Genomic DNA, 12,961 nt, shown 5'->3' with positions numbered 1-12,961 from the left:
GTTCAGGAACAACACAGATTAAACCAGGATGAAACTGGTTTCATCCTGCATATTCTAAAAAAGATAGATTTTTTGGCCAGGATGAGTTTCATCCTGCATATTCTGAAGAAAAAAAAACACATACCCATCCTGAACATACTCAAATTTTTTTTTTTTTGCCAAGATGCAACCAGTTTCATCATGCATATTCTGGCAAAAAAATACCTGCATATTCTGAGAAAAGATCATTTTAAATTATTTACAACTGGAAGTATATGCTAGTTTAAGTAACAACATTACATATTTAATTGACTTGCAATTAAGATTCATGCATCCGTAGATGAATCTTGATTTATAAATCAATGCAAAGAAAGTTTTACAAGCAATAAACCTAAGTTTAAACTACATCAATAGGCTTTTGTAGAGACCTATTTGCTAAACAACCTAATGAAATCAACGATTTTAGTTATCATTCAACTTCCAGCAATTGCATACGTTATAAACTTCATTTATTTTCCTTTTTCTCCAACTTTTGATAGCCACGTTCACATCATGCATACTGCTTCTACTTTATATACCATCCACGTTCACTTCATGCATATTCTTGGCTCTTAATTCAGCACTCCGCTTGCTATTGCTTCCTGCAACAATCTATAATATAAGCGAAAATGGTTTGTTTGGTGGTCTTTGTGCACCTGAAATGACCACTGTTAGAACTTATAACATAACCACAACTTTAAGTTTATATAATACATGATGAAACTGATTTCAACGTGTAATAATATACGATGTAAAAAGGTTTCTTTCAATGAATACACATGATGAAACTAGTTTCATCCTTGTTTAAACTTAGATGAAAAAATATAGGATGTAAAAAGGTTTCTTTCAATGAATACACATGATGAAACTAGTTTCATCCTTGTTTAAACTTAGATGAAAACAATTTCGGCTCAACCCAAAACAGGATGAAATCAGTTTTATCCAAAAAAAATTCAGTTAATCTCAAACTAGTTTTTACATAGGGTAAACGTATATGAAACCAGTTTCATCCTTGTTTAAACTTGGATGAAAACAATTTCAGTTCATCCAAACCAAAACAATTTCAACACAATTTCAGCTCAACCCAAAACAGGATGAAACCAGTTTCATCCAAACCAAATTCAATCAACATCAAACTAGATTGTACAGAGCCTAAATTTATATCTAACAACTTTCATCTAACCAAATTCAATCAATTAAGATAGGGTGAAACCAAGTTCATCCCAGTTTAAAGCTAGACGAAATCGTATCCACCCCAATTGAGTACATGATGAACCCATTTCCAATACCAATCAAGATAAACATATAAACACGATGAACTAAACTATTTTCAATGTAATCAATGACAATTAGGGTCTGAAGCTTACCAATTTAAGCATATATTTCAATTAACACAAAACCCTTTTTTGGATATTTCAATTCTCAAATTGTGAATTTGAGAAATTTGAATTAGGGCATCAGAAATTTCTTTATGGACGGTGGTGGTGGTGGCGGCGTCGATGACGGTGTTGGATAAACACGATGTTGTCGACGGCGTTGGTGTTTTCTGGTAGTAGAGATGGTGGTGGTGGTGTCGATGTTGGTGGTGGAGAAACTTGATGTCTGTCGATGGTGGTATTGGTGTTTCTGGTAGTGGAGATGGGATTAATGGCGTTGATAACGGAGGTGGAAGAAGATTATGTTGTTGATGGTGGTTCCGGTGGAGGAATTTGGTTCTCATCTGGTTTGAGAGAAGATGAAGATGAAGGCGTTGGTGGTTTTGTTGAAGAGAGAAGGAGAACGTGTTAACGTTTTGGTGGACGTGGCAGGGTAGTTGTGTCCATTTCAACTAAAAGATTCTTTTGGCCATTCGACCCAGACTGAAAGCTTAGAAGTCCATATGACCCAGGAAACACACAATTTTGGCTATATAGCCCATTTTCTGTTGTTTAATCTACCATCAGTTTGGCTTGGGGGTGTTTGGAATCGTCTCAAATCAATATTTGGTGATAATCAGACAGATGTGAAATTTTGTACAGCAATCATGAAATGGGGTCTTCACTTTTATGTCAATAAGAGTGACTTCCTTTGTACCCAAGCCGATACTGAAGTAATCCAAAACGGCCAAACTGGTAATTCACTAGCAGCAAAGCTTTTTGTGAATTCAAAGCCTGTTTCTGATGCTCATGGGATAGGGCAGTGGTGGGAAGATGATTTGATGCTCATGGCTCTCCCGAACAGTAAGCTCATAGATACACATCTCAAGAGCCTCATGTCTTGATATACGCTTGAGGCACCTTGCCACCTCAGTGGAAGGCTCTATAATGATTTCGTGCTTTCTTCATTTTGTTGCTACTAAACCGTACGTCTTCCTTGCAACTGCTTAACAAGAACTACTGTAATACTGCTTCTTTGATTTGAGAAAAATAAATATTCTCGAAAGAATTTTATTTTACATGTAGCATATTTCTTAGATAAGTTGTTATGCAGCATATGTTAGTGTATCCAGGAAATGTGCTTCTGTAGTTGTGTACGTACTGTTTTTTTGCCAAGATAATTTGTAATATTGAAAAACACACGGGCTCTATAGAATAACAAACAAATAAACAACCAAAAAAAATGAGGAGCAGAACAGGGGATCACAAAAGCAAAGACTCGATTTGTGAGACCACTGTCGAGTAACAAAATTAGCACCAGCTATCTCAAGAGAAGAGACGAAAGAAAATGATTACCATGTTAAGATCTTGCTGGTCTTTCATCGAAGAAAGAAAACCTAATCTCATCAATGAAAGAGACTTAACGTCGCCTATTTTCTCGTTAGCGGCATACCTTTCAAGTTTGAGTCGTTCGGAAAAAGATCCGTATCTTTGTACTCTTCTGAAAGTACCTGAGATGTAGCAATATCTTGTTCTTTATCGAACAAAGGGCAGAACTATGCCTGGACTTAACCTGGCTGAAGCCAGCCCCAATATGGAAAAATTAGTTTACTTAGTCAGTATGATTTGAGCGGGAGAAAGAGGGAAATCCTAGATAAGGTAATTTGATGTCATATATTGGATTGCAGATGAAAATTCTGTCAAAAACTTGTTTGTTTCATGAAACGGACTTGGGTTTTTCACAGTTTTAGGTTACTATCGTCAGGGTCAGCGAATCTGGGACTATCTAATTAGGCGAACTAGTTTATGGGGTTGGCCAAGAATTAAACTGTTGTTGCTAGTCATGATTGTTTAAGAATTTTTTACATGATCTTGGGAATAAGATTGTTATTGCTTATTAGGTAGCTAACTTACCAGAGGTAAGCAGCAAAGATACATACCAAGGGGCCACAGAGTGGTGTTAAGTACAGAAACAGAACAACCAAACTAAGGCAAGAAAAAACCCAACAGTACAGAAAAATTATGATACAAACTGACCCCAATTATTTGTAATCTGTTCCAAGGATATACCTTTTAAGGCCTCGGTATGTTGGCTCAAAGAATAAGCTTGAACTTTAACTTCCTCAATGATTTGGTCCAAAGAGTAACTAGCATAATTGAAAACGATGTCATTTCTTCAGTTCCAAATCAATATTATACAAATAGTCGAAGATATCCTATAGTTTTCAAGTTCCAAATACCACGGACATCACATGATCGTACAATTTTTATTATCATAAACCATACGATACATAATATCAGGTATCATCCGACCAGGTTTCTCTGCACTTGATTGTTTCTCTTCCGGAATTCCTTTTTCCCTTGGGTAATTCTGCTCGCCCTGCAAGGTCGTATTAACAGGTGACGAAGTGTGACCATATAAATCAAATGAAACGAATGGACATTTTTTTGATGTATTGGTTGCCCGCAGTACACTTTTTGTGCACCTTTTCTATTGTACAGGCTATAAAAACTGCACTGCCATTCAATGCGCTAGTTTCATTATACTTGCCTATAAGACTTTTCTATGGACCCTAACAAAGGTCTTCACAGCAAATAAACCTCGGCCATGCATATCCCTTCCTTTAAAAGCACTGCAAGAAATAATTTATCGCAAAACCAATCACGTCAACGAGAAATTATTTCTTGCAAAATCACTTTTTTGATTCAACTAACAGTTATCGAAAATAAATGAAATTATTTCGTAGTTGAAGACGGTGATGAAATCCGAACTCTTATCTTGTACGGCCAGGCCTTGCTCTTTACTAGAAAAATAAATGTCTGTATTCAGTCCTCAACATATATGCATACGAAGGAGTCCAGTAACTCGCTGACAGGGGATTCGCGAGTGTTTAGAATCATACCTCCCGTTCCAGACGGGGGATGAATCGGTTGTAGTCGACTCGGGCCACTGACTCTGATGTCAAGTGTACGAACCCAAGGTGCAGAGACAATATCGTAATTGTCCTCCTCTGCAAACAATTTATATTTAAAGTACCCTTCCGTAGGGTAATAAAAAAATAATGTCCAAAAGTCCAAAAGTCCAAAAAGAAAAGAAAACTTACAAAAATAATAAACCCTAATATAGTTTTTTTTTTTTCTAAAAAAAATAAACAAACCCTAAACTAAAATTGTCTTCTTTTCTATTCTTTTTGCTTTAATATTTAGCTCCAAGTCTTTATGAAATCACCAAACTCTTTGGCTCACTTTTCTTTATGATCCAGAACCTGTAGACACAAGATAAATACCCAAAAACATAAAAAAGAACAAAAATAATAATAAAACAATAAATAAATAAATCTAAAACCCTAAAAACAAGTCCGCGTCGGCGGCGCCAAAAATTGATGTGATTTGTAGATAGTGGTAAAAAGTGATTCGATTCTCGAACTTGTGAAGGATAACTTTAGACTTAAATTCAAAACTAAATAGAAAACTCACTAATAATTATAACAAACACTGACAAAGTTGGTATCAATATTAAAAGAACACTGAGGCTAAGATTCCACTATTTTCCAAGTTTAAAGTGGTTTAATCCAATCTTTGTATTCATGCAATTTTCTCATTCAATTTGATTCTTACTATTGCAACAAGTAGACTTTCAAAAGCAATGATTGTAAATACCAAGTATGAAGCATCAAAAGTTTTAGACTAAGCATACTCCATCAAAATAGACCACAATTACTCAAATAAAAATCATATTCGATATTATAGTTCAAGGCAAATAATCATAATAAAATTGCAATAAATAGATAAAAGAGAATATACCACTTCTTGTTAGAAAAATAGTTTCCTCTAGTGCCTCAGCAATGGGGTTTAGCTCCTCATATTAACCATGTTCTCAAAATATGTTTTTATAGCTCAAAAGTGTACAAGGAGGTGAAAAAGTGATAACACAGCCGATTCGCAACAGTATGAAGGTGTTGCAGAATCTCTGTTACAAAGAGGAAACAGTAGCTAAAGACCTAATGCAATTACAGTTGATAAACGATAGATGGGTTCTGCTATTGAATAGCGATAGTTTTTTGCGACAGATACTTGTGCGTCAATGTTCTTCGTGTTCTTCCTCTTCAGCAGCAGCAACAAAATATTGTATTTTCCTGCAACTCGATCTCTGGAGCTATGTGGTGTTCTAAACTTCTCCTAAGGTTTTCTTCTCTCTTCTATGAGTTATCCCAACTCATTTTGTAGCCCACGGGTCGATTGAACTTCAAGAAATCTTCGGCTATTCTTATCTTTCCTCCACCTCAAGTCTCGGGATTTCTTTCCCTGCCAAGCTTCTTTACGAGGTTCTGTGAGTTTTAAACTTCTCAAATAAGGTAAGATAGAGTCCCAAATATAGTTAACCTCTCCAGAATCTCGCCAACTCCCATATATATAACCAGAAAGTCCGATAATAACTTCACTTTCCTGTTTCGCTCAAAGTCACTGTTTTATCGAATCTAAAGCTCATACCAGTCCTATTTTGACTCATCAACTAAATTCCAATCCATCTCCACGTCAAACTCCGACTAAATCTCCTCTTAGTCATCAACAAAACTTCGATAAACATTCAGCTCCTTTGTTTTCTTCTTCCGCCTTATCTAGCCCCACTCACTCGATCCAATCACACCTACCATCCTTGTTTAGTCATAACAGGATATATCCAATCCAAAGAGCCCATTGAATCTGGCCAAAACTCCAGCAAAATCTCGCCTGACAATTCCGCTGCAAAACTGAATTTGAATTCAGTTTTTCCCGCCAAAATTCTGGTGAAGATAAAGGGTGCCCCCTATCCAGAGTAGGGGTGCCTTTAGTAGCTGCCTTAAGGGGTGTCCTGGGGGTGCCCCTTATCCAAACCGGGGGTCCGAATAGCAAGTGTCCTCCGGGTGCTTTCCGACAACTTTTCGAGCCAATTTTTTCCAAAAATGTTTATTGGCCAAAAATACCTACAAATAAATAAAACACCATAATAAGTACAAAAATGATCCCTAACAATATATAGAATCGAGACAAATCGGACATAAAAATGTGTATCATGTATTGAGGCGAGTAATATCTTTGCTTAAGACACTTGATGCCCTGTATAGAATGTTGTTACAATTTAATGGCATGTGTCTCCAACATTCAACAATACCTCGATATATTTCGCAACCCTTAGAATACACCGAACAACGAACGCGAAGTTTTGTAGTACAACTCTCTTACAAATTCAGAAAACGTTTTCAATCAAAAAAAAATTGCTGAGAAAATTCAAAGTTTCTTTTCTGTTTTCTTTTCCGGTAGTTACGGGTAGAGGGAGATGGATTTTTATCCTTATTGAACCAACGCAGCGTTTGTATGGATACATTGTGACCTTTGGTTTTATTTCACACAACATCTGTTTAGCCCAAACCGTCATGACTGCTTCCTATCAAAAATTACACGAATCAGTTTCTCTAACTGACTTTCCGGGCATGTTTCACCATAAACCCAATTCTCATTCATCCTTGGAATTATGCTTAAGTGGCCAACTTAAGTATATATTTCCTACAATCCCCCACATGAATGAAATTGTATAATAGAAGATGCAAAATTTTAATCCTAATCTCTAATGCAGACACTAGAAAGTTGTGCGCAGAACATCACTACATAAGGCGAGATAGATTTTGGCTTTGAATCTTCCATAGCAAACATATACGGTTCTCGGTTGTGTTCATTTCGGCCCTGAACGATGTTGGTTTTCATGAGTGCTCTAGATTAACTTAGCCTTAAAGTTATCATGGAAGCGGACCCACTTCTCACTCATATAGGTGATTTCCTATTTAAAAAGTATCCTGCCATACTTTCTTAGTCAGACTAAGCCATAGGAATCATTAAGAGAAATTCTCAACCTCTCACTTGACAGACAACACTGTTTCATCATAGAAATGGGAAAGAGAGCAATCTCTCACAGTGTTTCCGGTAAGTATAAATCTATAACTTGGTTGCCCCTTTTGAACCTAGATAACCATGGGATCTCCAATCGCTAGGTTGGGTGTCCGCTATAAATACTACTCGATATTAGGCAATAATCCCATTCTCCTCGATGATGCAATTACTATATCTCTAGGTAACTCCTTTGTAAACGGATCCGTTAGGTTATCCTTGGACCTTATATACTCCACTGATATAATTCCTTGAGATAGCAATTGCTGAATGGTATCATGTCTTCGACGAATGTGCCTATACATCTTACTATGTTCCTTTGCAATAGATGTTGTATTATCACAGTTAATGTTTATTGCAGGCACCGGTTTAGGCCATATTGGTATGTCCTCTAGGAAATTTCGAATCCATTCCGCTTCCTCTTCCGCTTTATCTAAAGCGATAAACTCAGCCTCCATTGTTGATCTTGATATCAACGTTTGTCTAGATGATTTCCACGATATCGTAGCCCCACCCATAGTAAATACATAGCCATTTGTTGCTCTAGTATCATCTGAGTATGAGATCCAGTTAGCATCAACATATCCTTCCATAACCGCAGGATGTATAATGCAACCCATAATCCTTTGTTTTTCTCAAGTACCTCAAGACTCTTATTATGGCTTTCCAGTGAGTGTTATAAGAATTACTTGTAAATCAACTCAATTTACTAACTGCACATGCTATGTCCGGTCTAATACAAATCATTAGATACATTAGACTACCAATTACTCGTGAGTACTCTAATTGATCAAACAACATGTCCTTCATTTTTGAAGAGACGGGCAGTCATGTATAACAGTGTACTAGCCACTTTGTCATCATTCTTATTAAACTTCTCTAAAATTTTCTCAACATAATGTTCTTGAGATAAATTAATCCCTTCTGAAGTTTTAGAAATTTTAATTCCAAGAATGACGTTTGCTTTGCCTAAATCTTTCATATCGAAATGTCTAGACAACATCTTCTTTGTAGACTTTATAATTTCTGAATTATTTCCCATAATCAGCATGTCGTCTACATATAGGCATATAATAAAAAACCCTGTAGGTGTTGTTTTTGTGTAAACACACTTGTCACACTTATTGATTTTAAACCATTTGATAATAATGTGTTATCAAATTTTATATGCCATTGTTTTGGTGCTTGCTTTAAGCCGTAAAGCTATTTCACCAACTTACAAACTTTCTTTTCTTTTCCGGGTACCACATACCCTTCAGGTTGTTCCATGTAGATTTCTTACTCTAAATCTCCATTTAAGAAAGCAGTTTTAACATCCATTTGATGTATATCTAGATTATACAATGCCGCAATTGCAATAACCAATCTAATGGATGTAATCCTTGTAACCGGAGAATATGTGTCGAAGTAATCTACACCTTCCTTTTGTCTAAATCCCTTGACAACTAGTCTTGCTTTATACTTGTCAATCGTTCCATCAGTTTTCAATTTCCATTTGAAAACCCATTTATTACCTAAAGGTTTACAACCTGGATGTAAATCCACTATCTCATATGTGTGGTTTTGCATGATGGAATCAATTTCACTATCAGTGGCTTGTTTCCATCATGGAGCTTCTGGTGTAGCCATAGCTTTTTTAAATGTTTGAGGTTCATCCTCTAACATACAAGCTACAAAATCTTTACCCGAACTCAACTTTACTTAAGCAAACTCATTCCAGTTCTCTCTCACTCACTCTTCCTTCCAGGCCTTCACTACACAACGCCTCCGTGTTCATCTCCATTTGTAAGACACCACCACTATTATCCACCGCAACGAATGAAAAATGGGTTTTATGTCTCATATACCTTGGAAGGATGAAGAGAAAATGGTTTGATTTAGATATTTGGTATGAGCGGACTCGGAAATGGAGTTTTCACATCGATTAGATTATGAGGTAGGACAACAACCTTGTAAATCACCGTTTTCAACTTGTTCGCCAGCCATATCTGCATATAGAGGATTAGTGAGTATCAAAAAAAAATTATTTAAATCAAATTCAAAAGGTTAATTTTGTATGACTAATGCAGAGACTCGCGCTGCGGAGTCATTCATACATATCCGCAGAGAGCAACCCCACCATCTAAAAAGAGCAGCAAGCTGTAAATTAAACACAGTCCAAATTGTTGCAACCCAAATGTACTCTATTCACGAGGGCCTCATCAAACACTTTGTTTACTGATACGGTACCATTTTCCCATACAATTAACGGATCTTTGATTAGATGTGTAGTTTACTGGTTAGGTATGTTTTCTTTTCTGGTGGCCCAAAGTATATAGTTAAATTGTTCAAAATGATGATCTAATTAGATGGCAACTGTAAGATTTTGACAAAGATAATAGGGAGATTAGAAATATCTTATTAAGTTATTTGAGCTTTGGGATTCAAGTATTTGTTTATTGACATCTAGGCTTAGAAACAGGCATGAAAAACTGGCCTTTTGGTTTCAAGTATTTGTTTTTAACTTCAGCTAGTCTAGATTGTTGCAACCCAAATATACTCTAATGTTACATCGGAGTTGTTGTATAGTATTTTGGATGCAACTGGATTTCCAACTAAAGTTGTTTGCTCTGGTTTCCAGACTGATTTTGTTCAATTATATCATGAAAACTATCTTATCTGCTTGAAATTGTTCAATGAATATATATTATATCTTCGCTTCAAATTACCTTACACAGGATTCATCCTAAAATTGTGATGCTGAGAGAAAGCAAACTGACATAATGAGATCAATTTTTCGTTGAAAAAGCTTAAAGACACTGCTCATGATGCTGATGATATAATGGATTTCTCTTATGAGATCAAGATACAGTTGATAGCAATGCTGACGATGTTGTGGAATTCTCCTATAAAACCTCTTGCATGTACACCAATAGAAACTGCTTGAAGACTTGAAGTATATGTGATTTTGCGTTCGTCCTGCAGTTTTGTCTCCCCTCATCGGTAAGTTTTATTTTTCTCGTTCTCATTGATAATTGTTGTCTATATCTCTGTTGTTTCTGATTTGATCCTCATTAGCAAATTGTTAATGAGTATGTGGTTTTTTGCAATGAGTACTATTCGATTTATTTATTACACCGAGTCTAACGCCATGTACACTAGGAAGTTCTTGATACTTACACCTTTAGTATATCTCTGATTGCTTCACTTAATTACCATTAGATTGCTGGATTATGTGCATCGCCTAAATTAGCAAATTAGTAATATCTTGTAATGCATCTGTAGAAAGTTAGCTAGGGTGCCGAATTTTTTGAAAGGTATAAGAAGAGCATCTGGCAATAGCATTTGTCAGTAACAGTAGAGATATGAATATTTCCAACAAGGCCATGCGAGAAATAGATTGTTCTGTCGTTGATGGAAGATAATTGGTGGTTAAAGTGGATGTTATTGGGTGTTGATAATTACCATTAGCCTCACATGCTGTATTTGTGTCAACCGAAAGTCAGGAGTCTTTGTGAATTCACATATAGACCAAGGCTTTTGAGGTCCATTTCTATCTTAATTCACAACTAGCAATAGCATTTGGATGCATTGAGGTGCCTACTCCTTACCTCATATACACCATTATCTACAACCGGTATGTAGTGGGATTTTTTTGTCTACAGCTATACGTTGATTTCTACATCGAGGGATTGGCCATTGGGTTTTTGAATCGTGCTACTGAAAAGAGAATTGCTCATTTGAGTTAGCTTCCTACAGACAGTTTGTTTGGTACTCAGCTTGTGCCAAGTAGAAGCAAGCTGTTTTAAAAGAGTTATTAGGCTGGTGGTTCAAGATGTTATTGCTATTTGCCATTGATAGATTTTGTTTTCATAAGAATTTCCACTTTTTGTATTGTTCTTCCACATTTTTGATTCACCACTATAAGTCTTATATCTCGGTGGAGGTGTCGTATTTGCAGTCATGTCATCCAACCAGGACTTTGTGCTTTGTTGATTCTTTGATTGAATTTATGATGATGATTAAGAAGGATTTTGATAATGGAGTGGGAAACTAATAGTTTCTACTCACTCTATTTTCTTTGATTTCTTTCTTCATAATAGTTTCTCTCTCTACACATGGTCAATATAAGACCATAGAGATAAGATGATATGTGGACATCTATTGCCCATACAATTCTACTACTACTTATATTCTTACACTCCTATTACATTTGAACATTACATTTACACTCAACAATCTCCTCCTTAATGTGATGTTCTACAACTCCAAGTAATTCCCTAAAGTTTTGGAACTTGCCTTTGGGAAGTGCCTTGGTGAATATGTCCGCCAATTGGTCTTCCGTCTTGCAATACTTGAGTTCTATCTCACCATCTTCAACCGCTTCTCGAATGAAGTGATACTTGAGTTTGATGTGCCTTGCTCTACAATGCTCAACCGAATTTTTAGACATAGTAATTGTGAATTTGTTGTCACAAAAAATTTCGGTGCACCCTTCTTGCTTCTCTTGAATATCTTCCATGATTCTTCTTAGCCATACAACATGAGATGTAGCTATGGATGTCGAAATGTACTCCGTTTCCGCCGTGGATAGAGCTACGGTTTCTTGCTTCTTCGATGCCCAAGTAAATATGCCCGAACCAAGAGAAAAAGCATACCCTGATGTACTCTTCATGTCATCAATACACCCTCCCAAGTCACTATCACAATAGCCAACTAATTTGACATCCAAATTTCTTGAATACATGATTCCGAAATTCATTGTTCCTTGTATGTACCTCAACAACCTCTTTGCCGTGTCAAGATGTAAATGACTAGGTGAGCTCTTGAACCTAGAAAGCATACTTGAAGCAAACATGATGTCCGGTCTTGTATGTGTAAGATACAACAAGTTTCCAATAAGACCTCTATAGTAAGTCTCATCAACTTTTGTTCCTCCATCATCTTTATTGAGTTTCTCATTCACTACAAGTGGTGTAGATGTGGGGTTACAACCAAGCATACCAAATTTCTTCAACACCTTTTTGGCATACTTGCTTTGAGAAATGAACACTCCATCTTCACTTTGGTGAACTTCAATACCAAGGAAGTATTTGAGTAAACCCATGTCACTCATCTCATATTTCATCATCATTTCTCTCTTGAATTGTTCAATCATATGAACATCATTACCAGTAAAGATAAGATCATCAACATACAAGGCAACGATGAGAATAGATGTGCCTTTTGTCTTCACATATAGTGTAGGTGATGGTTTTTCAAATAGTGATTGTAGTAGTGGTAAAAACTGGGTCTTTTCAGACTTGTGAAGAAAACAATTTTTTATAGATTTAAATTAAACATGCAAATAAATAAAATAGTTCAAACTTTTGGAGAAAAATACCAAGACTAGGATTCCACCATTGATCCATTAATTGATAAACTCTAAATAAAAATCATGCAATTCTATCTTTAAAAATAATTCTAATATTTGCCTCAAATATATTCTTGAAGTAATAGTTGTAATCAACGAGTATAAAACATCAAAAGTATTTAAAACCCAGCATGCTTCATCAAATTAATTCACAACTATTCAATAAGAACTAATATTTCAATTCAATCCCATGCAAATAATCAAATAATAATATTGCAAATAAATAATAAAGTTAGAGTTATACCATAAATAAGGACCAATGGCTTCCTCCGTC

General features: G+C 35.9%; 1 protein-coding gene across 1 annotated transcript; it reads right to left on the bottom strand.

Moving 5' to 3' along the window:
- Positions 1–11,481: 11,481 nt before the first annotated feature.
- Positions 11,482–12,390, bottom strand: LOC113329710 (uncharacterized mitochondrial protein AtMg00810-like). Its single transcript, XM_026576551.1, has one exon. The coding sequence runs from the start codon at positions 12,388–12,390 to the stop codon at positions 11,482–11,484; it is 909 nt and encodes a 302-aa protein (XP_026432336.1).
- Positions 12,391–12,961: the final 571 nt, after the last annotated feature.

Source organism: Papaver somniferum, unplaced genomic scaffold (assembly GCF_003573695.1).
Source record: "Papaver somniferum cultivar HN1 unplaced genomic scaffold, ASM357369v1 unplaced-scaffold_117, whole genome shotgun sequence".
In the NCBI taxonomy this organism is placed as follows: domain Eukaryota; kingdom Viridiplantae; phylum Streptophyta; class Magnoliopsida; order Ranunculales; family Papaveraceae; genus Papaver; species Papaver somniferum.
The sequence above is the reverse complement of the archived record's forward strand: the minus strand, read 5'-3'. Positions and strand labels throughout refer to the sequence as shown.